General features: G+C 40.7%; 2 protein-coding genes across 4 annotated transcripts in view; both read right to left on the reverse strand.

Annotated features, from left to right (window-relative positions):
- Positions 1-18288, reverse strand: part of pnpt1 (polyribonucleotide nucleotidyltransferase 1) — a 50619-nt gene extending 32331 nt beyond the window's left edge. The window contains exons 1-17 of one of the 3 annotated variants that reach the window (XM_022235254.2): positions 17991-18269; positions 11367-11427; positions 10841-10915; positions 10329-10434; positions 10068-10117; positions 9631-9694; positions 8699-8860; positions 7411-7597; positions 6448-6499; positions 5714-5771; positions 5342-5438; positions 4721-4823; positions 4298-4368; positions 4142-4178; positions 2803-2866; positions 1279-1368; positions 291-344 (exon numbers count right to left, since the gene is read on the reverse strand). In XM_022235254.2, the coding sequence (XP_022090946.2) occupies positions 291-344; positions 1279-1368; positions 2803-2866; positions 4142-4178; positions 4298-4368; positions 4721-4823; positions 5342-5438; positions 5714-5771; positions 6448-6499; positions 7411-7597; positions 8699-8860; positions 9631-9694; positions 10068-10117; positions 10329-10434; positions 10841-10915; positions 11367-11427; positions 17991-18175 (1516 nt within the window). In that variant the 5' untranslated portion in view covers positions 18176-18269. Of the gene's footprint in view, positions 1-290; positions 345-1278; positions 1369-2802; positions 2867-4141; positions 4179-4297; positions 4369-4720; positions 4824-5341; positions 5439-5713; positions 5772-6447; positions 6500-7410; positions 7598-8698; positions 8861-9630; positions 9695-10067; positions 10118-10328; positions 10435-10840; positions 10916-11366; positions 11428-17990 lie in introns of all 3 variants that reach the window. The other 2 variants (XM_087136397.1, XM_087136351.1) reach the window with 2 other exon arrangements.
- A 964-nt stretch (positions 18289-19252) lies between these two features.
- On the reverse strand, positions 19253-26548 carry LOC110979476 (cytochrome c oxidase subunit 7A2, mitochondrial-like). The gene is made up of 3 exons (XM_022235297.2): positions 26388-26548; positions 22735-22833; positions 19253-21280 (listed from the first exon to the last, which is right to left on the reverse strand). Exons 1-3 carry the CDS (start codon positions 26400-26402, stop codon positions 21143-21145), a joined length of 252 nt encoding a protein of 83 aa, XP_022090989.1. The 5' UTR covers positions 26403-26548; the 3' UTR covers positions 19253-21142.
- Between the last annotated feature and the right edge of the window lie 36 nt (positions 26549-26584).

A 26584-nucleotide genomic window follows, 5' to 3' on the forward strand; every position in this document is an offset into this window, starting at 1 on the left:
GGTGGGTTAATTTGCCACAAGTACTCTGAGTCATTGCCAGCAGACATATGTATCTCCACATATCTGTGAAGTCTGTGGAGATGGACCTTGCATTATCTTGACCTTCACACTGTACACAGCCTGTTGTAGCCAATATTGTTTGAGTTTTACAAAATATCTCTCCAGTTAACACACACGCTTCCGTGTACCAAAGCTAGATTTCACACCTTGTTGCAAAATTTTTCGATAAAAAATCCAAGCATTTCCCACTGTTCAAATGAATGAATACTTGGCTAAATGACAACACACACCTGCATCCATAAGTGCCAGACTTCCACCACAAGCAGAGGCCATTGAAGATGATCCTACAAGTGACACAGGAAAGAACAATGGCAGAATCTAACCAAAACATATAGTCTATAAAGAACATACATGATACCAGATCATTTGAAATCTCAAGTGTATCAAGTGCTTTGCCCCCAAAAAAGAGATTCTCTGCAACAATCACACACATAATTTAACCCAACGAATTGGAAGTGGCCCTTAACCAATCACACTGAAAGAACATTCATTTCAAACATGTCTGCTAAGGGCCGGCGACCATTTAGACCCAGTTTGAAAAGGGTCCCCCAGTAGCCCGCCCTGTATAATGCCTGCCAGGTATTCAGGCTACTCCAGGCCGGTATCAGGCCTGTCTGCACATCGGCATTTCAAAGTCCCTGATGAAAGGCTTCCCCCATCATGCTTCCACAGATGAATAGGGGTCTAAGCGGATTAGGGTAAACATTGTATAGAGCTGAAGGATTAAAAACCACAAGCAGGTTCCTTCTGGGATAGATTACATGTACCAGTACTTGCAAACAATAGACCCCAGGATGGAGAAGTTCGAGATCAACAACCAGTCCAACATCCCAGGCCGGTAGCCAGGTCTGTATGAAAGGGGTTTTTGCAACAGGGCGAGCTTACCGGGGGGCCCTTTTCAAACCGGGTCTAAATGGTTGCCGGCCCTAATGCGCCTCACACACTCATGATCGATCAGTGGTCCATTCACCACGCCAGTCACTATTTTTGCTGTTTACGATTACCAGGAGCCCACAGCATACTGAACCATACTGAACTGAAATGTTGCCGTGGTGAAGTATGCCGACCTCTAATACCTCAGGGTGCTATTCTCGACTATTCACATTCAAAATCACATTTGTATACTATCCATACTGACATGAAAGTGATTCTTAACTTTTTTCAACCTATGAGAGATATGTTGGCCCCGCCTGATTGCGCTTTAAGATAACCACCTACCGTTGGACTCTAGTACTTCACTGGTTAACCGGATGGTGAATGGAAAGTCATTGGGGATGACTGGTTTGAGAGATTTCTCTGCCAGAGCACCTGTAAGAAACCAATTTAAGAGTTTAATCCGTCGGGTCATTTGACTTTGCTTGTACAAAATTTCCACTCCTTTTTAAAATAAATCTTCATCCACTTCACACAAGGAAAAGCTGCGAGCAGGGTGGGGGGGTCTTTCAACCAGACTAGTGATGGCTACAGGCAGTGTGCCCATCTCAAGAAGGCTATTTTTCACAGAACATGTATGAGGGGATACCAGCTTTCCCGAGTTAAACAAGATAAAAAAAGAATTTTTATATCGAGTTTTTGACAAATCACACAATGGTTAGACCAACGGTTGGCATGACATACAGTATGAAGTGTAGGGATTGGTGTGCAACCCAGACTTGAATCAGAGATCAAACATTATTGACACCACATGCTCCAATACTGCTCATATTAAAAACTGTTGACAACTGTTGGAAAAGTATAAAGTGTACATTAAATGATCTACGATGAAAGACATAAACTTCTCTGAAAGGATGCATGTCAAAATGAATTTGGTACATGGTCAATGCAGGTGAGAAGTCTCCTACAATGCTCGGACACACTGAATAAGCTCTAAGAAAGTTTGGGAGCACACAATTTTGACCACTATTTAGTTGATTCTTACCAATGTGCTCATGCAATTCAGTTCCAATCATATGAGCCAAGTTGAACTACTTTGCAAAATCCCATTGTCATTAACATTTTCCCATTGGCTGCATCTCTCGCCGCATTCATGGTCTCTGTCATCTTTTTTTTTTTCATGAAAATGATTTCCTTGGTACTCAACTTATAAAAAATGTTATTAATAACCAGTGATGCAACTGTACTCCGGGCCTGGTTCCAACCAAGCTTGATCGAGCACTATACTAAAAACATTTGGCTGGTTTGTGTCCTCAACTGTAAAACCCAGAGTGCTTCTTTTCTGATCTTATACTGGGAGATGTGTTACAAAACACATATGGGCGAGCAACATTCAGTCATTTGTGCATGTCCACGCCTCCCTCAAGCCTGTGACCAAAAAGGGGTCTATAGGCCCCGAGCGGGACCAAGAGAGGGTGCATTTTGTAGGAACAGAGGCTCCTTTGGTGGGAACTGCACTTCCCTGGTTTACGAGTGACTATGAAATATAAGCCTTCCAGCAAAATGAACACTCCCACCAACATGGCTCTTTCTAACCAGTTTTGGCCTTGGAAAATAGGTCCCTCTTCTGGGCCCTCACAGATCCTCAGGTGCACAGGTAGGCATTAGTGACCTGACTGCAACTCCATATGTGTATTCCATAGTCAACGCTTGAACATGCCCTAAATAACAACTGGATTTCACTGAAGGACTATCTACCTAGATTCATCTGTGCCCAAGCAAGGACAACATAATGCTTAATACATGTACGTGTTGAATCACAGTCCACAACAGCTCAAATCTATAATGATGCCTCAAACTTAATCTTACCGTGACCCAGTTCTCTTCTTCCCGGTGATAACTTCCCTGTTTCATTAGTTGCATAAGGAGGAAACTAAGAGCAAAATACAAAGAGCAGACCAGCATTGATTGATAATCAATGGCGGTGATGCTGTGAAGTTCTACAATGGTCTGCATTTTGAATACAGGTCCAATGAATTTGAGGGTTGCAGGTCTAAGTTCCCTTCCAGTCTCTTTTCCAATGTGCACAGGATTTGAAACCGTTAATGTGGTGGTTCTAAGTTTGTGTGAACGTTGTATCCTGCATGTGACAAATAAGGCACTTACAAATTGCAGAAACACAAGGGTATCCCAAGCCAAAAGATACACAGCACTTGCATCAGCATAGTGACCCTGTAGTCTACACTGTTAAACCAGCCAAGCGAAAAATGTGGAACTGCATAGATATTAGAATGTCATGCTTTATGGTGCTCAAGAAAGGGGGGTTAGTCCCTTCAAGCCAAGCTCACATTGGACTTCTTTCAGGAAACATGGTAAGAACATGCCGATTCAAGGGTATTTCATCCACCCAGTGAAAATTTCTTGTTAAAAAATCTCCCCAAAACAAGAAATGGCAACCAATCTCCACATTAGGTGGCTTTCAATAAGTTAATCTAATTTGAATTGAAATTTGTTAAATATGCTTCTGGAAATCAGTCGACCCTTAGTTTCTCAATGTAAGAAAGATTGCATAAAACCATAGAATGCTTGCTATGTCCCAGTCAACATCGGGCCAGTGTTTAATCGCAAAGAAAGCTACTCTTGACGGTATACATTTTAGTTGTGAGGTAGGCACTCCACAACCAGGTCTACATGTCAATCATCAAGCGAATGACTGGGATGACAACGAAAAGTGCTATCTGTTTTGAAATGAAAATCAAAATCCACTTTGATGTCAAAACTGACAGGTGAATTTTGCTCATCCATTTTTGACACAAGAACTAATAACAATCTAAAAACAGTATCTTCTCTGACGAGGGCGGGAGACGCCCGAAAATTCATCCTTAAGTACATGTAAGTTCCCACAGGGAGATATGTCTTTAGAGAGATAAATAACTTGTCAGGGGAATCCCTGTACACGGTCAGGAACACGATAAAGTGTATCAGTATCTCCTCTTTTTACTGAAACCATAGCCTGCATGCTACTACAGAAACATAAAATTTGACATGTTGACCTAATGCACCTAGTTTTGACCACTGGGTCAACACTCATGTGATACCCAAACAAAAACAAAGTCTGGCTGGGACCACACTCAAAGTTCACAGTGTGTAAAAACTTTCTGAAAGTAAAAGGAAGCATACTGAGCTTCCATGATGTTTACTAACATACCTCATAATGTAGCATAAAATTCTTCTCTTTCACACCACTGTAAAAATAACAGGAAAAAGTACATGAAACAAGGTGATCTTTATAAAAAGGGGCATTTTCTTTCAAGTCGTGTTTTTTTGGTTCAATTAGATTAGAAAGTTTTGTATTTCTACATACCCTGTAATTTCCAGAATAGGATCCGTTCTAAGAGCTGATTCGATGGAGTCAAAGGTCACTGTACACATACACTGCGGAATACAAGTACATGAGAAAGCATTTATAAACTAATGAATAAAGTGGGAATGCAAATTTCCCTTACAATTTTCTGAGTTTATATTCATATTCATTCAAAGATTGCTTTAAAAACTCAACAAAGGTTGTCTGTGTTGAAGGTTCCTACTGTTCCGACTCCACGTCTTGAATTCAGGAAGAATGCCAGACTGCTGTGATGTGTTGTGTGCAGTTCTGCACAACCATGGATGCAAAGGCAACTCAGGTTAATATCCTTGCACACCCAAAATCTCTGTAACTCACACTGCCACCAATGAGTCAAGCATATTGCTAACAACCACAAATTTCTGTTGGTGTCGTGAATCGTACCTGTGTCTGTCCCCGCTGGAAGAGTGCTGAGCCATGAAGGGGCTTGAACAAGTCTACCTCACATCGGATGTCTCTCAATTGCTTCAAATCCCGCCCGTCGCATCTACCAAGACACAAAACAGCAAAAAGACACTGAAATAGTTGGTGCTCAAGCTTTTCCACATGCTGCCAAGCTTTAGAGAAAGCTATTTAGAAGGCTAAAACCTAGTATTTAGCTCATAAAATCCATCTTTTGCATGGTTTGCATTTTTCCTCTAATTTTTCCCTCCCTGACCTTTTACAGTGGGGGGTGCAATCGCAAAACCTTTCTAGCTGTAATACTATTGCTCCAGCATGCAACAGTATCTAGCAGAGTTAGTACACATATAAAACATAAAGGTTTTGCCAGCAAAATCACGTCTCTTCCGAAATTACAATTATTCTGCACAACATATTACTCCACTCAAATTTTACAAAATTCAAGTTTTATTAACCAAAATGTGCCTTCATAACTTGGTCAATTTCTGTACCAAATGTTGAAGAGCCATATTGATTAACAGCTCTGGCACACATACATGTATAAATTGAAGTCTTTACCAGGATGACTCATCAAAGTGTTTTACACTAGTGCTACATGTATACCTCCTATCCTGCTCCAGTATAAGACTTCGGAAGACTTCTTTGGCTACTGAGTTAAATGCTTCATTGATGAAATATGACTCCTCAGTGGGGAATAGTTCTGTGAAATACAACAGAAATCAACGAGAGCTGATTAAAGCAACTCATAGAAAGTGTGTTAACATGGCGATGTACTTCAGGTGAAGGAAATGAGTGGACCCTCATTTACCCTGTACATATTCATGATCTAAATATGCCATTGTCTTGGTCAAATTATCAGTCTTGTCCTAAACATAATCATTCCTAAACATAATCAACTAATGTTTTTCATCTGATGATAAGCCTTTTCAAGTCTTCCTTGATATATTACCAACATAAAAGAAGTCATTTTCTCACCTTTGACCTGCTCAAAAAATTCATCTTTCACAGCAACAGCAGCCCGATCTCTTGAAAACTGCCAAAAAAAAGGAATGAAAACTCAGTCTTTTCACTCTATATAATACATGCATGCATGTAAATGCATGGTCTTTGCTCGATGTATTCATATGTGGTAAACACATTTCCAATATTGAACACCAAAACCCACTTGTTGTGTAATGACCCTTTTTTCCTTTTTATGAGCAGTTGAATCCAAGCCTAAAATAAATGTCTCAAGAACTAAAGACATGAAGAGCTGTTATACATTGGTAAATGCAACCCATCATATCAAAATAAGGCTGACGTAGGTAATTTTATTGTTGACAATTCCTCTTGCCCATCATTAATTTTCAGACTTCAAAGTGATCCACAAGAAAGCTTTGGTAGTTATGGGCAGTGAACGTTGGGGAATTTGCATTGTTCTGGTGTACACAGGTGCCATTTTCCAAATTACAGCTAAGAAGCCTTCAATCTCGTGGATAACGAATAGAAATGCAGCAGGAGTCAAAACATGAACATTTTCAGTTCTCTTCTTCTTAAAATACACAACAGATTATTTACCAAAGAAAAACTAACACTGCCTTTATCTTTGTAGCTGTGGAGAACATTTCCAATTTTACAGCAAGCAAATTCAAAGAAAAGATCTTGATACAGTTTTGGAAACTGGCTCATTCTTTTAAATGATGGCAAATATTGGAATGATGCCAACTTACCTTGTCATGTGTTACATCTGTGTAGACTTCAAAATATTTCTCTCTTGTTAATCTATCAAAGAAACATGACAAATGGTCACTGAAGTGTAACTTGTTATTAGACAAATGCAAATTCTTCCAAAGCAGCATTTGCATTCCACATGTCAGTTTTCCCCAACTTCCTTAAGAAATACACTCCAATTACTGCGGATATTTATCCTGTTCATCTACTCACTGGCTTTAGTGAAAGAGCAAAAAATCGGTACAGGTGATCACGTCCCTTATTTCCTTGCATTTGGGAGTTATAGAAGACAAGGGCAGACATTGGACAGATTTCTTGTTGCTCTTGTTGAGATATTGGCCTGTTCGTTTCGTGCTGATCCAGACTGCAATCATTGATCTGTCATTGGCTCACTGACACCAAATCCTGCCTAATGGACAGTGCAAACCAGCCATGGGATCACTGATCGCGACCCAGATCCGTGTGAAACAAACAGACCCATTCACTAAATAAAGTTAATCAATGGGGAAAAGAGGTATTTGGTGAATATGTTAACCCTAACCACCAAGCATATTGTTTGGCTTACACTACTCAGTACTACAAAATACTAAGAAGTAGTCTGAGCCTGAAGGACCTAGCGCTACAGATTACTACTTCTAGCTAGGTTCCTTCCATTGTTACTCGTACAGAGAACAATAAAGCCATGCATTCATAGTGCCACAGCACTGTGTGGTACATTGTCTTTTCTATTGTATTTTATGGCTTCAGAGAACAATACCGTCATGTCCTCTTACAAGCGGCAGCACTGATTACTACATTTTACTCTACGTAGTAATTTGTAGTATTATGTAGGGTTAGGGTTGAAGCCTCACAAAACCACATGACACTCCCATATGTTGACTATACAACTCTACCCCATTAACAAATTCTAGAATTAAAGATATCCTTGAGTGCTCAGACAGTTTGTTCCACCACTCTCTTACCTACTAACAGCCTCTACAAGTTCCTCAGGGGGCACAAACAGTTTCTCTGGTATCCTCTTCTCTTTCCCGCATCTCTTGGTGAGTCTTTCGATCTGTTGAACTATGACCTGAGTCTCTTTCAAGCCTGCCCGGATGGCCTTAACAAAGTCATTCTGCAGGATGTTGTCTGCGGAAGCCTCCAACATTACTGACAGAAAAAAAATTGACACATTCCCTGCCTTTGTAGCTGCATGTTGAGCAATACTGTCTTGCATTGTTAGGCTGCATCCGAATCTGTTGTCTAGAGCTAGGTCTTGGTCTTCACTCCATTAGAAATACGCAGAGATGCACAGACAAAAGACCTAGCCTTAGCTCCGGAAGCTCGTTTTGGACAAGGCCCCAGTTTATCTACTTTCTGACATCAAAGTAAATGCAACCTGAACAGCAGCACAGTATACATGACAAACACGTCTCCTATTTTGGAAAGGACAAAATATTAAATACTCCTAGAGTCTCTATTTCACACAATGAAAGTCAATTAAACCACCATGAAAGATTGTCTGTTATCATTAGTTAAGTCCCTATTCCATTCAAACATTTAAAAACCACTCCATCAAACCCTCATTCCTATTCATAAATTTCCTTTTCATGCACAGAAGTCAATTCATGCACGTTGAACTAAAAGCTCCTGTAACGGACACTGATGCATTGTGAGCACTACGCACAGAAGCACAGAATGCAGCAATGCCAGTGTAAAATGAAATTTAGACGGTGAGAAATACAGCCCTGTTTGGTGAAAAGCTCATGCCGGTGCCACTGATTGCCATGTACAAATTGGACTCAACATTTCATACCAAACCAGAAAAGTGTCTACAACCAACAACAGTAGTTTTATTACCCACTTAGGTTTAAGTTTTCTGAGGTACTTACATCAGAAAGATGTTTCATGGAACTCAAATATGTTCACAAGTTCTCATTCATGTATGCAAGACAGATTGGCCTGCGTATTCTAATGTGAAAGTGAGCATATAATGAACATGCATGAAAAGCAAGGGACAAGGACATGCCAAGCTACAATCTAGGCGAAATTGTTGGGACACATGTCAATAGCCATACCCTCCCAAGGTCTCCCACTCCCATGGTCAATGTCGTCATTTTGAGCTGGAGCACAGACGGCGTATTCAGACCTAACACTGAGAGGGGGCCCAGCGATGAGAAGGGGTCCATGAGATTTGACCAGGATTGTAGGTTCAGGATATCTCAAGGTTGACACACAACATGATATTAAAGTTCAAGAGGCAAGCTTCACCTATGCTGCTCTTCCTGGCTCCAGTCACCACAAGATTGAGACGGCTCTTGCTCAGCTGTAACCTTGTGGGATTGATGACGATGTCATCGTCGACTAGCCCCACCCTGACTGCACCCACAGGACCACTCCAGGGGATGTCTGACAATGTCAAGGCCATGGAAGCTATACAGATACCAGGGGAAAGAAGAGATGCTAATGGTCAGTTTATACTTGGTGCTGAAGCAAACACGAATGTCACATTGCAATATCAGATCAAATATTCATGCTCGGAATACGCGAAAGTTGAACACAATTCAAATTGTGGCGAATTTTGCTGCAACTGTTTCACGACATCAACTTCACTTTCATGTTCAGATGTCAGAACTGGTCTTAAATTGGCAGCTTTGATTTTGTTGTCTGAGGACAGGTTTCAATTACAGGCACACTCTAAAATACACAGTTCCAAGGGACATTTTCCACACCATAATGCAGAAGTACACTAAGGCTTCGGATATTATTTTAAGCATTTAATGACTTTTCGAAGTTGCTCTCAAATTATGTCACATTACGACCTAACAAGAACCAAGTCTAACCAAGAACTCAAATAATTTTTGCTTGAAAGAAAGGCCCCAACAGAATCCATTTTTAAGTGTTACAGGTGCAAGCCAGGAAAAAATAATTCATAAAGGATTCATTCTGTGTTTGCTGCTAAAAAGATGTAATAATTTAACTTGTTACTTCAATACCTTTTGCACTGTTACAATTTTGAGCCAATATAAATGTGAATTCAGCCACAAGGCCAAATCTTGTCTAGAGCTGGGTCCATGTCATTGCCAGCTGCAAATACATGTACATCAGCATGTGTTGAAAACTGAATCACACCATGAAAACATGAACACAACTACTTTCTGATTTTGAAGGTAGAAAAATGAGGTGTAGAACGCTCTACTTACCGGCATTTATGCACAAAACATCTGGATCATTCACTCCATCAACAGCTAAAAGATTACATACAACCTACAAGTACAAGACCAAATTACCAATTACTAAACACATGTTATAACTGTCAGCAGCAATGCTTTAGAGTTAAACATCCTTTTTACTCCACTTATCCACTTCAGGTCCTAGTATCAATGATAGATTTCTGTGTTCATTTTAAAACTGCTGATTTCTGACGAACTATTTTACTTGATATCTCTTGGTCCATACCGGAGACCTTCCTGAAACTGCCAAAAATCCAACATATACTGTACATGTATTTGCTTTTCACCCTTTGTACTTAACTAAAATCTAAAATCAATGGAAGGTTTAGATGATGGTTGATTTTGTTGATTACACTGTAGGTTAAAGAGACAAACACATAAGTACCAATGCTACAAAAGTTTTTTACCTGTGTTTCATAGAAGTAACCCTTTGGGAACAATGGTCGTATTGATCTGTCTGTAATATAAAACAAATTCAATATACATGTACATATGCAATATTATGTAAGTATTAGTGCAATGTCACAGCAGGCAACTTTTTATGTTTTAGCAAAATTCAACAACCTTGCACAAATGGGCAACTTTTCCTTGAGTGTAAGGAATTCTTGCAAGGAAACATTCTTTGCATTCTAACATAAATAACAAGTAGAACAACATGTGACACAAACCAATCATACGACTTCTAAGGATCTCCAGGTCTGTGTTTCCCATCTCTCGCCTCAGGTGATTGGTGGGAATTCTACCAGCAGCTGCAGCTTTCTGCCTGTAATCTACCTGCATGTGAGGGCAATAATCAACACAAACATCATCATCAGCACTGTCGTTGTCTCTGCCTTATCTATGCACGTTATTCTGCTGCAACTCAATTTCAATGCCACGTGTCTTGACCAACCTGTACATGTGGGTCTACACTGAAATTTATTTGTGGCCCAACTGACACGTACATGTACATATAAGAAAGTGAGTTCCAACCCATCAGAGCTGCTTTTTAGTTAGATGCCAAGCAGCCTTGAAAATAAAATCTTGCACAATATAAATCAATAGAACTCTCATGGGCACAACATTTCAATCCGAATGCCACACTGAAGCAAACAACTTATTGTGCTCTTAGTAATGAACAGTGAAATAAAGTTTAACATAGTCTCTGAATAGGTCTTTGCAAATTAACATCTTTACTCACTGTCAAAGGGAGAAAATTGGTTGAAGTTGGATTTTTCCTACCAACAGCTGTGACAAGGACTGATGTATCACCAAGCTACATGTACAGAAAAGAAGCACCACTCATCAAATATGAAACACTGGAGCTATAATACAAGATGGGCATAGCAAATCATTGAGCAAGGAAATGAAGACTAAAAAGTTAGATGGTACCTGGTACATGTACAATGAGCTTGAACACAGGCTCCAAAATGGCATGCTTAAATGTGGGGACTCATTCAGCGGAGCAAAAAGCAAAGTTTTATCATTATTTCAAGCTGGTATCGGTTAGGTTTCTTCATGGCTCACACAGGCTACCTACATGTAGTGCAAAAAGCTATAAAATCTGTCAGTGATGTGCGAAAACCAAAAGAATTCCCAAACTACTGTTTTAAGATACTGAATTTACAATGTAACAGAGACTTTACAGTGACAAAGTACCATGTGAAAACAATTCAAATTTTACAAGTACATGTACATGCACGGTGTGCGTTGCACAGAAACAATACCTGAGCAATTGCACATCCATCAGCAAACCTCGCCAACTTTCCCGTCGACAAGTGAATTGTTCTAAATGAAAAAAGAAAGTTCAGAGTAAAAGGCTGACTGGTGTGAATGTATTAATGTTTAACGTACATTTACCGTAATTTTCGGGATATTAGCCATAAAAATATATAAGCTGCATAAACGGGTCAGCTCATCAGCCAGTAGAAACAGATCCTGCATAAACAGGTCAGCTCATCAGCCAGTAGAAATAGATCCTGCATAAACGGGTCAGCTCATCAGCCAGTAGAAACAGATCCTGCATAAACAGGTCAGCTCATCAGCCAGTAGAAACAGAAGCTGCATTAACGGGTCAGCTCATCAGCCAGTAGAAACAGATCCTGCATAAACAGGTCAGCTCATCAGCCAGTAGAAACAGATCCTGCATAAACGGGTCAGCTCATCAGCCAGTAGAAACAGATCCTGCATAAACAGGTCAGCTCATCAGCCAGTAGAAACAGAAGCTGCATTAACGGGTCAGCTCATCAGCCAGTAGAAACAGATCCTGCATAAACAGGTCAGCTCATCAGCCAGTAGAAACAGATCCTGCATAAACGGGTCAGCTCATCAGCCAGTAGAAACAGAAGCTGCATTAACGGGTCAGCTCATCAGCCAGTAGAAACAGAAGCTACATAAATGGGTCAGCTCATCAGCCAGTAGAAACAGATCCTGCATAAACAGGTCAGCTCATCAGCCAGTAGAAACAGATCCTGCATAAACGGGTCAGCTCATCAGCCAGTAGAAACAGAAGCTGCATTAACAGGTCAGCTCATCAGCCAGTAGAAACAGAAGCTACATAAACGGGTCAGCTCATCAGCCAGTAGAAACAGAAGTTGCATAAACGGGTCAGCTCATCAGCCAGTAGAAACAGAAGCTGCATAAACAAGTCAGCTCATCAGCCAGTAGAAACAGATCTTGCTTAAACAAGTCAGCTCATCAGCCAGTAGAAACAGATCTTGCTTAAACAAGTCAGCTCATCAGCCAGTAGAAACAAAAGCTGCATGAACAGGTCAGCTCATCGGCCAGTAGAAACAGAAGCTACATAAACAGGTCAGCTCATCAGCCAGTAGAAACAGAAGTTGCATAAACGGGTCAGCTCATCAGCCAGTAGAAACAGATCTTGCTTAAACAAGTCAGCTCATCAGCCAGTAGAAACAGAAGCTACATAAATGGATCAGATCATCAGCCAGTAGAAACAGGAAAAGGCAACCTTCTGCTTTGTTACATACTTCTTTATTCCAGATATGTCTGTCATATTTGACAACTACATGTACGTTTGTTCATAAAGCATGAGCATGCATACATTTTACATTTACAATGCTACTTTAAAAATTAAATCCAAATCAAAAAATTAAAGCTGTATCTCAAATAGAATACATGTACTTGGAAGTTTTTTGACATTAAAAAAAGACAACCAGTACATGTAAACCAAAACAGCAGTGTACAAATAAAACAGAGACAAAAGTGCATGTCAATCAGTGGAATCAGGAACACAAATAATACTCCCTGTGGTAATGGGTGTCAGCAAATAAAAAACACAAGAAATGGTTTGACCGTCGAATGCAGATGGATGAAGTCACTACGACATGTAGTCTGTTTGCTGTTGCCATTGTAACACTCTGTGTTTGTAGGACTGGCAAAAACACTGTAAATGTAGACTAGAAAGAAGCAGAGAAAGAAGCGATAAAACACCGTCAACCAGACTGCTTGTTGCACAAGTCAGATTTTATTCTCACTAGATCAACTGTATACTTATTTTATGTTTTACAGGACTAAATGTAACAGAGTCAGCAAAACAAATCCATGTAATAATGACAACTGATGTAAGAAACATTGATCAGATGGCAGTCACCAAACACAAATATTTAATCTTGAATATTTATGCAATGAATTTAATTGAGCAAGTGCTAAATTTAACAACCTATTCAGTGTCATTGGTCAAATACCGGTAGTGGACGGTATGAAATAAACAAGAATGTAGGAAGGGTGTATATTTCAATGTTTATTAAAGAACAAAAATGCGTAATGCGGAGACAATTATACTGCTACATGTAAAGCCAAATGTACCATTCTTAATGGTGCCAAAATGAGAATGGGCAGGGCAGCTGGCAGAAACAGCAATAGCTAGGCCAGGCAGATAATATCAGCCACTAGCTAGAAACAGCCACAGTAGGAATGGGCAGGGCAGCTGTGGAAACAGCTATAGGAGGACCAGGCAGAACAAACCAGCCAGTAGAAACAGCAACAGTAGGAATTGGCAGGGCAGCTGGTAGAAACAGCAATAGCAGGACCAGGCAGATCATATCAGCCAACTGGTAGAAAACACCAACAGCAGGAATGGGCAGGGCAGCTGGTAGAAACAGTAATAGCAGGAATGGGCAGGGCAGCTGGTAGAAACAGCAATAGCAGGACCAGGCAGATCATATCAGCCAACTGGTAGAAAAAACCAACAGCAGGAATGGGCAAGGCAGCTGGTAGAAACAGCAAGAGCAGGAATAAGCAGGGCAGCGGGTAGAAACAGCAATAGCAGGAATGGGCAGGGCAGCTGGTAGAAACAGCAATAGCAGGACCAGGCAGATCATATCAGCCAACTGGTAGAAAACACCAACAGCAGGAATGGGCAGGGCAGCTGGTAGAAACAGCAATAGCAGGACCAGGCAGATCATATCAGCCAACTGGTAGAAAACACCAACAGCAGGAATGGGCAGGGCAGCTGGTAGAAACAGCAATAGCAGGACCAGGCAGATCATATCAGCCAACTGGTAGAAAAAACCAACAGCAGGAATGGGCAAGGCAGCTGGTAGAAACAGCAAGAGCAGGAATAAGCAGGGCAGCGGGTAGAAACAGCAATAGCAGGAATGGGCAGGGCAGCTGGTAGAAAAAGCAATAGCAGGAATGGGCAGGGCAGCTGGTAGAAACAGCAATAGCAGGAATGGGCAGGGCAGCTGGTAGAAACAGCAAGAGCAGGAATAAGCAGGGCAGTGGGTAGAAACAGCAATAGCAGGATCAGGAATATCAGGTCAGCCAACTGGTAGAAAACAGCAACAGCAGGAATGGGCAGTGCAGCTGGCACTAGATGCAGCAACAGCAGGAATGGGCAGTGCGGCTGGTAGAAACAGCAATAGCAGGATCAGGAACATCAGGTCAGCCAACTGGTAGAAAACAGCAACAGCAGGTATGGGCAGTGCACCTGGCACTAGATGCAGCAACAGCAGGAATGGGCAGTGCAGCTGGTAGAAAACAGCAATAGCAGGATCAGGAACATCAGGTCAGCCAACTGGTAGAAAACAGCAAGAGCAGGAATGGGCAGTGCACCTGGCACTAGATGCAGCAACAGCAGGATCAGGAACATCGGGTCAGCCAACTGGTAGAAAACAGCAACAGCAGGTATGGGCAGTGCAGCTGGCACTAGATGCAGCAACAGCAGGAATAAGCAGGGCAGCGGGTAGAAACAGCAATAGCAGGATCAGGAATATCAGGTCAGCGGGTAGAAACAGCAATAGCAGGATCAGGAATATCAGGTCAGCCAACTGGTAGAAAACAGCAACAGCAGGAATGGGCAGTGCAGCTGGCACTAGATGCAGCAACAGCAGGAATGGGCAGTGCGGCTGGTAGAAACAGCAATAGCAGGATCAGGAACATCAGGTCAGCCAACTGGTAGAAAACAGCAGGTATGGGCAGTGCAGCTGGCACTAGATGCAGCAACAGCAGGAATGGGCAGTGCAGCTGGTAGAAATAGCAATAGCAGGATCAGGAACATCAGGTCAGCCAACTGGTAGAAAACAGCAACAGCAGGAATGGGCAGTGCAGCTGGCACTAGACACAGCAACAGCAGGAATGGGCAGCGCAGCTGGTAGAAACAGCAATAGCAGGAATTAGTAGGGCAGCTAGTAGAAACAGCAACAGCAGGAATAAGCAGGGCAGCGGGTAGAAACAGCAATAGCAGGATCAGGAACATCAGGTCAGCCAACTGGTAGAAAACAGCAACAGCAGGAATGGGCAGTGCACCTGGCACTAGATGCAGCAACAGCAGGATCAGGAACATCAGGTCAGCCAACTGGTAGAAAACAGCAACAGCAGGTATGGGCAGTGCAGCTGGCACTAGATGCAGCAACAGCAGGAATGGGCAGTGCAGCTGGTAGAAACAGCAATAGCAGGATCAGGAACATCAGGTCAGCCAACTGGTAGAAAACAGCAACAGCAGGAATGGGCAGTGCACCTGGCACTAGATGCAGCAACAGCAGGAATGGGCAGTGCAGCTGGTAGAAACAGCAATAGCAGGATCAGGAACATCAGGTCAGCCAACTGGTAGAAAACAGCAACAGCAGGTATGGGCAGTGCAGCTGGCACTAGATGCAGCAACAGCAGGAATGGGCAGTGCAGCTGGTAGAAACAGCAATAGCAGGATCAGGAACATCAGGTCAGCCAACTGGTAGAAAACAGCAACAGCAGGAATGGGCAGTGCACCTGGCACTAGATGCAGCAACAGCAGGATCAGGAACATCAGGTCAGCCAACTGGTAGAAAACAGCAACAGCAGGTATGGGCAGTGCAGCTGGCACTAGATGCAGCAACAGCAGGAATGGGCAGTGCAGCTGGTAGAAACAGCAATAGCAGGATCAGGAACATCAGGTCAGCCAACTGGTAGAAAACAGCAACAGCAGGAATGGGTCATTGGTCTACAGAGCATTTGCTTCTAAAGGGAAATCTTACCAAATTTCGCACTCTGAGAGAAAAAATATCCTTTCATACATGTACATGTACATGTATCTAGCTATTCTACAGTGACAGAACTTGTCATACATTAACAATTCTTGCTTTTACAGACAAAATTAACCATAAGTAATACACCAAAAGACCAATCCTTTCACATAAGATAACACTTTTTATTATTCGACTAGAAACACAACATTAATGATAAATGTAGGTACAGTGTACATGTAGAGTACAACATACACTGTACATGAAGTTTGGCATGTTGTTAAAGCTCAGACAACTCACAATGATTCAACCACTATGAGATCTATACTATAAGTATTCTATTGAGACAAGTGATCTGTTGAGATCAGTGATCCACAAAGACACCTTGCCTATCAGCTTTTCTGAGGTGCAGACACATGCAGTATTCTCCATGAGGGGTTTGATAGGAAGGCGGGCTGCCTTTCCAAAATTGTCTGCCACCTGGATGAAGTTTTGCCACCATGCTAACATTTTCATTGCCCTGCTATTTTTCCCATTGGATTTTTCCCAACTCTTACAGCTGAAGGACAAATAAGTTTACCACATTATGTGGAACAAACATGAGTTTGACAGCATTGATATTCAGCAGTGCTGCACATTTATAATCAAACAGATCTCGACACAACGTACACAACAAGTAATATTATGCATTATAATAAAACTATACACATGTGTGAACATAAAATCAATTCTGGACTGGTTCCCATCTCCCCCATAATATCATTTTTACTTTGTCGTCTCAAGAACCAGTAGAGGGTGTCCTTGATCTCAGAAAATACCTTATCCAAGCTTGAGTTCTGCTCTGTAAAAAAAAGTGCCCCCTTCATTTGAAGTTGCTAACACAAAAAAATCAGATTCAAAAAGTCAGAAAAAAAGTGACTGGGAAATGCTTCAGACTGTGGCACAGAGCATCTCAAATCTAAAATTTTCCTGGCCCTCAAGCAGGGCCCCACACCCCACCCTGTAAGAGTTTTGCACTTTGTGCTCGCACTGTGTCTACTGCAATGATAAAATTTACGTGTAGGGCCATGGAGAACAATGGCAGTGGGCTCAGCACTGTCGTGATTGACATTCAACACTGGTATTATCAAGGCTGCATGGGTATATTTGGAGAAGGCTAATTGCAGAATACCCGCCACTCAAAAACAAAAACACACCCCTGAAATCATCGGTTACGTGGGCACAAGGTGAAAACCCCTATGTATACTATGAGAACAGCATGTCATTTTTGACCTCATACTATAGCCGGTGGATCATGCAGGTGGCGGGGTATTATGTGATTGAGCTGCATATTTCACAAGTTAGTAATCAGGTCGAGAGGGGACCAAACCACAACCTAGTGATGACACCAGACTATGCAAACGCTGCTCGATTGTGCAGTGATGACGTAATTTTTGAGCTATTTTTAGATCACGATTCACAGATGACATCAATCTCTTTATCGACCAAAAACTTCAATATAAATTGCTCTGATCAAATTTACCAAAATAGAATCCAGCAGGAATATGCAAAGTATGTAAGCATGGATTGCCTGAGTCAAACAGCATGCAGAAACAATCAAACAAAGGAACTTAAACAAAGTCTCCTGCTAACCATGATCACTTGTACACAAATTACAATAAACAAAAACTGGCAAACATGGCGAATGCCCTGTGCGAGCATACACAGATGTACATGTACATGTCCATGAACAAATAAGTACATGAATGGCATGTACATTGAAAGACATGATATGGTTAATGCATGTCGCCATGGGCTCACAGTGAGCTTAAAAATCAAAGCCTTACAATGTAAGTGTAAAAACCTATTTAAATTAACGTGAACATGATAAATAAGTCCGCAAAACCATACTTATCGCCAACATTTGCGTCCACGGAATCCGTATCGTCTACTCCAGTTATTGGTTTCATGTGCCTCCATCTCATGGGACCCATTATCCACTGTCGAGAACAGTTTTCACATCGCGAGAGAAGTCTTTTCAGCGGTAAAACAAGAGAGATTTGAGAAAGCGTGACCTTAGTCATGGAGGCCGCCATCTTGAATACCACCGGCCTCGAACAGGTTTTACTCTGAATTACAAAGATCAAATCTACATGAAATAAGGCTGTGGTTAGAAAATAAATTAAATGGTCCAAAAATTTGTGGAAACTGAATTTCTACAGTCGCTGTAAAATTGTTTGACGTAATGGATTTGTTATTTCGCAATTATTTAGTTTTTAGCTGTGTTCGCCAAGTCGAGTAGCCAATTTAAATATATGAATATTCATCCTTATTCATTCTTTATTTTTTCCAACATATATCGGATAACAATTACGTCAGTATAAACATGAATACTGACATAATCTTTACATCAGTAAAATCCCTTAATTTGTATTTGAATTGGAACACCAATTTTGTTGTACAATTACATCAAGAATTCTTTCTCCTCCTTTCACATTCCTTTCATGATTTTTTATTTCATTAAGTGTATCAACTGGGGTACAAATCATATGGATCGATTTTTGTACTCCCCCCAGATCAATGTCACCCTGTCCAACATTGATAAACATGCAGACCGCTCATATGCATGTACATGAACTTCATAATGAAGCCTAAACTCAATCATGCACCTGAGAAACCTCCCACTTAGGAAATTCAAATCGGCAAGACTGTCGAGTGTTCCGACATTTGAACTGGCAAATGTGAAAATAAGCAAAATCATCTCATCCAAGAAAAAAGTTGCATGCCTGTAGGTTGTACTGTGGAACTCTTATAACCAATGAATATACCGAAACTATTTCATGTCGGACTTCATTAAATGAATTGATGATAAACGTAATTTTTCGCCCATTACATCATGACACCCTTTTAATAGTACCGCTGTCATGAAATCTTCATCTGGCTAACCTTGGTCTCACATGCCATATCACTTATGTTTATTATAAAAGTTTATCAGCATACAAAAACAATATTATCAAAATGCCTTAAAATGGCATCCCAATAAAATTGAAATAGGGTGAATTAAAACAGCCTATTATAAAAATTATACTGCATGGAGCATTTCAAAAGAAAACAAATTCTCAACACGAAACTTTCAACAAACAGCCCCCCTAAAAAAGACACAAACAATAATCTTTCCTCCATAAGGTTTAATAGCCAAATTTATTGCAATATTAAACCAAATAACAATCTTTCTTCAGAACACTCTAATGATGTACATGTAATAAGTATGTATGCAAATTAATTATTCTGGAGAGTTAATTTGAACTCACAAGAACACACATATCAATATATGGTCTAAAAAAAATGTTGAGACCGTAAAAATACTTCTACGCTTTGTGTGCACAAATGACATGTTTCACACGAGCTGGGAACACGAATAGGTGTCCATTTGACTTCGATCAATCACTTTGAAATGTGAATGCCATGTGGTGGCTGGAAGGGACATTCAGTCATACATGTACTCTATAATGCAATGTAAAACCTATGCATTGTGCACAGTGCACCATAAAAGTCAATGTACATGTACTGTACATGTAGCTTGTTTTAGAAGGTACACAGAGTGCAATGTGCCCTTGACATTATGAACAAATGAAACTTTTCCATCAAATATCATTTATGTTGCTCCAATGTGGAGACGCTACACTTGTACACAAATCATACGTTCATTTTCTGCCTGTTTGTCTCCTTTGTTTTACATGCCTCCATTTATTGATTAAAAACAAAATTTATACATGCAAACTCATTTCACACTCAGGATAAATTAACATACTGTGCTAAATGTCTTTCTTCTAACATCGTGAAAATGGTGGACCAAAAATGGGCAGAAAAAAAATACAGTCCTGTGAACCAGTAAATACATGTATCCAACAAAATCCTAACATGGCAATGGCTTAAATTCAACGTGTGACTGAGAAACTGGGGGGAATGCACATACATTCATTCTGTGGAACTGAAATTCGTTATTTTCTTCAGCAGTCCTGAATCTTCCTGTTTCAATATCAACTTTTCATATATACTACAGGGTTATTTAGGATTATGTTTCAATTCCACAACAGATGATTTTGAATAGGATTTCTCAGCACAGATTTTTGCCGGCAGCCATCTTGAACATTTTGAATGGTCAGGCAGAATGAAATGGGTGTCACATAGAGCCAGCTGCTTAAAACCCCATGCCTGAATACACAGACAAAGCTTTACAAACCAGCCACATCTTAACACATTAAAAACACTGAATTGAAATTACTGGTCTGTGCAAATGGGCATGCTTGAACTTCAGACCAACACAGTGCATATTTGCTGAAAGCAGTTGTTTTGATATAATACCAGAACAAGGTATAATTTACATTTTAATAATACACGTAAGATGCACTGGGTTTTTTAAGTATGTGTATTCTGTAAACATAAAACCAAACAGGGCTAGCTTACTCTCGCCCCAGGCAATACTGATGAACTGTTTTTGATAATTACTGTTGTGGACACCCAAAACTGACTAGCTTTAAAAAGCTCCATCTTAAAGCTGCCTTGAAGAACTTGATGCATACCTTTATCAAATGGTTAGCTGCCTCAGCACATAACTAATACATGTTGAATTATTTGAAGGTTGCAAGAGTGCAAAGGTCAATTGTTTGATAGATGAAAGGTTGTTTAATAGTCTCACAAGAGGCATTCCAATCACTCCATCCCTTCAAAAACACAGCTGCAGTTGAAGGTGTTGAGTTTCTGTATTGTAAAATGTGGTAATTACTATGATTTGGGATCAAGTTTTCTTTTCATTCTGTTGATCAGTTTTGTGGGCCGCAACATAGAGAGCAAAGCCCAGAAATGCAAAGCAGACTCCGGCAATGGTCATGGCCGCATTGTAGGCAATCCGTACCCTCGGATCAACAGAACTCCCGGCTTTAATGGCTTCTTCCTGCCCATCTTTGCTCTATCAAAAACACATTAAACAAGGATTGAGTGTGTGGGGATGAACGTGAGGAACTATGGAGAAAGAGGGTTTCTGGGCTGCCGACAGAAATGGTCTACTTCTTGGGCATTGAGAGAGTGAATAGTTCGTAGCAGACCCATGCAGTGCCGGCCACCGTCAGTCCCATGATTACGGTGTATGAAAATGTGTCCATGAGACCTCCCTTCAGGTGCACTGGCAAGCCATCGTCTTTCTGTTGACAGCAGACACAAAAAGGGGCCACTAGCTAATTAGCGACACTTTATCATAATAACGTGATCTTTCCAGCACCTTCAAAAGTGAAACCCCAAGTTCAACTCCAGCAAGACTTTGAATAGCGATGAACAAATAAAACCACTCATTTCGGAAAGGCATTTAGAGTCACGCTGAACCAAATTAAAAGCAAATTTTGAAATAAGTACTGCAAAAGTTCGACGTCTGAAACAATTAGGAGCGATGAGGCGTGCTTCCAGGTGAAAGATCGGCACTCGGAACGACACCAAAGCGACTTGGTTTCATTCGCTGCTCTTTTCATGGGCCAAATCCAATGCAAATGTATGTAATAAGTTCATCTGTCTTGACACCAAAATTTAATTAGGTCGTCCGAGTTTGATTTGACGCAACCCCAGAATGCCTGTCTGAAACAGGTGTAAGCTCCAATTTTCCACACTGATTCCTGTCCCCAAGGAAACCTCCTAAAATAGGTTTCAATAAACCATTTCATGCTATCATTATCGTACCAAATGCTTTCTGAGCTACGTTTTAAGCTTTCAGATCCCATGCCAAACAGGCAGAAACCCTATCCACAGGTACAATGCACAAATACCAACTTCTTTAAGTTCACTGAAGAAGGTGATCCACTTCCCTTTTTTTCACTTAGGCTTTCACTTGAAATACCGTTCTGCAACAATGAGTTTCAATAAAGCAATGATCCAATAACAAAATGTCTCGTAAGACCAAACAAAAATTAAGCTGTGTTTCCTATTACACTGAAAAAAAAAATTGTTGGTTGGGTAAATTTTCTTTACTCTTTTTTATAGCCAAAAAAATTAGGGTTGGACGATGGTCTGTATTTTTTTTGGAGGGGGGGCGTATATTTGTAACTTGTCAGTGTCAGATTAATATTGTACATGTGCACGTCAATATTACATGTACATATCAGCGCTGTGATTGAGTAGTCAAGTAGCTGGTTGTTGAAATACAAACACACAAGAGCTGTTCTCATGCAAAAAAATTAAAACAATACAATGTACAGGACGATATACACAAAATTAGGCTCAGGGCAAGGCACCATAAGTTTTTATATTTTATTGATTTGTTGAATAAAAAGATATAGGTTCCATGTGATTTTCTAGGTTGGGTCGGGTAGCCGGAAACACAGCTATTTTTTTGTTTGGCCTAATTACAGAATGAGTGCCCACCAAGGGTCAGCTGGACAGTAAAGTCCATCATTGTCAAAGACTGGTTGTGGTATCTTGTCGTTGTAAGAAGTTCATATTTTTGGCCAAACGTAATACCAAGCCTGTGAAAAGTTCATTGTGAAGTGAAACCATCAGAAATTGGGTAACTTCCTCATCTGAGGTCATTTTCCCTTTTTCGACAGATTTTTTTTCCCCTGAAAAATAATGTGGCTTTTTCCCAAACAACGTTCATGCATGGTCTACCCACCTGAAATCGCAGCTGATTTTCTTTGACTTTGTTCTGAATTTGGGACCTCGTTGTCGTGGAAAAGCTAGCCCTGGCACGTGGCAACAGGGACCTCAGAATCTATTAAACAAAATTTCCAAAAAGGATCTTCCCATCAGTACATAAACATGAAATGCTAACGCATCAATACATGTATATAATCCACGAGCACCACATGTGAAATTCATGTACATGTACGTTTTGATTATGCATGATGTTACACCACCATCTACATGACAGAATGTGGATGAGGTCATGTATTGTGTACATATGTATCATTAAGCATTCTGAGGAGTACAAAGTGACTTTTTGAAGTCCTAACCTGACCAATGTGCTGCTGTTGAAGTGTAATGATGACAGACCCTGAATGGTTGAAATTGGTTTAAAACGCTTGACAAATAACTTCACCTAGATGCCTTGCATCATATATATTTAACCTAATAAGACTTTTCTTGCATATTACCATAAGTTTTTAACAGTTGCTATGTAGATTAATGTTTTATATTCTTGAAGTTTGCTGATATAAAAATCAGGTGATCAAGGTGAATGTTTTTCGTGCTTGGCGAACCAGAAGTCATGACAGTTTATTACATTAAAAAATTAATGAAATAAAAAAAAGGAAAAGGAACTGATCACAGTTTCTTTCCTTATTTCCACTGAAACAATGCGCCATTGAGCAGGACCTTCAAATTTGAATTTCTGTTGGTCCGTGGATCAATTTTGACAGATACGGCGTCACTTTGTTTGTGAACTTTTAAGTACATGTAAAAACTGATGTACAGGCCTTAAAATGACATACATGTAAGACTAATTTGGAAAACAATTTCCAAGTACATCCAAGGATGGATTTGAGCCGGAAGATCATGTTAATTTGGGATTTTTGCCCTGCCCGCAGGTATTACAGCACTGTATACTCAGTGTTTGCCCCCAGAGGCTTTTAAAAAAAACACATGCGTACTCGGAGGGAGCTCGAGCCCACGACCTCCTGCTTACTAGTGCAGACGTCTTAACCACTCGACTGCCGAGCTTTCTGGTGTCAGCTGGCTGGTTCGAGCTGGATGAAGCAGCCTTGGAACCTTCCATCCTTGGAAATAGTCGTTCGCAGTACCCACTGCTATATTTAACTCGAACCAGCCAGCTGGACCGGCAAGCTCGGGCAAACACTGAGTATACAGTGTTCTAATACACGTCAGGCAGTGCAAAAATTCACAATTAATTTCCAAGTAACTTACTATGGGAGCATAACTGAACTACACATAAATTTCACGCGGACTTTGTTAATGCAACAAACTAAACAATACCAGAAGCCTCATTGCTAATTATGCCACATGAGTGTTTTGCACAATGATAGAAAGGCATTATGGGAAAGAAAAAGGAATAAGCATTGCCCCATTTTTCTTCCCGCAGTACCTTTCTACAATTGTGCAAAATCACTGGGTATTAGAGATAAGGTCTATCATGTCTATACTCCCAAAACTGCTCAGGAAACAGTCATCAGCATACGCATTAAGACACTGCTTGCTTTTTTATGAATAGTTCACTAGCCCAGCTGGGGAGTCATGACGTCATCTCCAGATACATTAGCATACAGTTTGAACCGCTGAATGAAGAAGATGGCGATGTCGAGCTCGAGAGAAGAGCATTTCCAATTTAAAGGGAAAATTTCTCCTTTGTTCCTACGTGAGTAAACCTTACCAACATTATTGGAATCTGATTCTCGCTTAATCCCGGGCCATGCACATTAGAAAGTTTTGGAGCATTTTGGAGGTGAATTCAGAAGGATTTTGATTCTGGGTATGACAATGAGCCAGTTATTTTGAGTGAAATGAATTAACGAAAGCAAAAGTACACCTATATGGAAGAGCCTTGGACTCTACTTTTACCGTGCTTGACCATGTCCAAATGTTAAAAAGGCAATTTGTAGAGACCACAGACATATAAACACATAGACGGGCAACTCCTATTCAAAACAACTGCAAGGTACCATAGCTGAGACGACACCCGACTAAACCCAAAAGCATGGGCAAATTCACCCCTCGGTATAGGGAATTTACACACAGATGACAAATTCCAGCCAAAAAATTCTATGAAGCCATTTTTCGATTGTGAAAAAATCCTCTGTTTACTTAATCTGGCCTATGCAGATTCAAAAAGTGCTGTTGCAACATTTGAACAGAAAAGATAACAGTACAAAAGAGCAAAAAAGGCAGGTCTTTTTAGAGCCTATGTAAACAAATACAAAATGGGTCAACTCGTACCCAGGTTAACTCGTACCAGGGTCAACTCGTACTCCCCAAATCCGGTCAGCAGAGAATATGCGGAAGTTCAGATTTTTTATTGAAAAATCCCCACTGTGTTTAGGAAGTAGGACATAAATGGCATCTGACTACAGTGCCCCTGAATACAGATGTTCCAGATGTTCAATAAAATCAGTGAATTACACTTTGATCGAACATGTGTGTGTTGAGGTTAGCTTCCTTTGGGGAGCCTAAGGGACAGGTGCATTGCTTTGACTTGCAAATGAACTTGCTACCACCTCTTATTAGAGTTGGGAATATGTCACCTACTGTGTAAAGAAGTCAAATAAACTATGATCGAAAATGAATGCTTCAGTCAGTTCATGAAGCAGAACCATCACGCATGATGCACATGCTTCGGCCGGAAGCATCCAAATCATTGTGGCGCACTTCAAAGGACATACATGTAGCAGGCTACGGTCAGTCAGTTGCTCGATATTGAAAGCGGCTTCTGTGCCAAGTCGTTTGAAGAAAACATGTGAGACCTGATGGGCTGAAGACACATTGGATGGATAAGAAGTGATGGCTCAATCCCATTCAGAGATGCCCTCTCTTACAGATTGATGTTGGATGTTTATTGGAGGGTGGGTCATTCTGTGATTTATGTCTACATGGAGACTGTGGTGGAGCCTCGGGAGGGTAGGAATAATAGGAAGAAATTAAAGTAGTGTAGACTGGAACCATATTTACCCACCCAATGGTTTGGATCAAGTTAAAATTAGACTATTAAAATAAAATTAATTGCCCAGCTTTTCATTTACAGGACCATCCTTGCGTGTAGCATCTAACATCATCCAAACAGTTAGAAAAACGGAAAAAAGGGGAAGACCGTTTTTGCAATCCATTTGGGGTATAAAAGCGAGACAAAAAATCTTAACCTGTTTGGGTCACAAACTCATGTTTCTTTCAAGGGTGCAAGTTGACTGGGGTACGAGTTGACGAGGGACCAGGGTACGAGTTGACCTGGGTACGAGTTAACTCGGATACGAGCTGACCCAAAATCCACAGATAAATGCGTTTACAGTGCGTCACGAGCAATTCGCAATGAACCATGCCATTCGTCATTTCGCCCATTGTATTGCCCACGCTTTTTAAAATCACGGTTATACGCGCAAGATTGGTAGTCTATGTGTACTTGTACATGTATGTCTGTAGTTTACATGTCTTGCTCAGGCCAACGGGCGCCCTCTACTTCAAAAACGAAGAGGGGACCTGATACGTTCAAATTTATTTCACCTTCACATTAGTTATTACTAATGTGAAGGTTAAAAAAAAAGAACATGTAGATATCATGGACTTGACTTCCTAAGTTACAATGGCAACCACATAAATACTTACCAGCGCTCTGTTCATTTTCCTGTTTTAGAAATAGGCCCACGCCAATTCTTTTTTCTCTAGCGAAACAAAACTCCACAGAAAAATGGCGTACGTGACTTGTTTTGTGAAACGGATTCCACGCTTTCTTCAATATCAATTTATCATACCGTTTCCATTGGGTACCAGATCATAATGGCCCAACTTTTTAGTTAGGGCGC

The sequence above is a fragment of the Acanthaster planci genome, linkage group LG01 (assembly GCF_054643075.1).
Source record: "Acanthaster planci isolate LZ-2023a linkage group LG01, COTS_SCS, whole genome shotgun sequence".
In the NCBI taxonomy this organism is placed as follows: Eukaryota; Metazoa; Echinodermata; class Asteroidea; order Valvatida; family Acanthasteridae; genus Acanthaster; species Acanthaster planci.

Bases quoted from the DNA above. Each gene is read 5' to 3' on its own strand.
- LOC110979476 (XM_022235297.2), bottom strand. The intron at 21,281-22,734 runs GTGGGTAGACCA...TGCTGTCAACAG, and splicing joins AAAATCAGCTGCGATTTCAG to AAAGACGATGGCTTGCCAGT.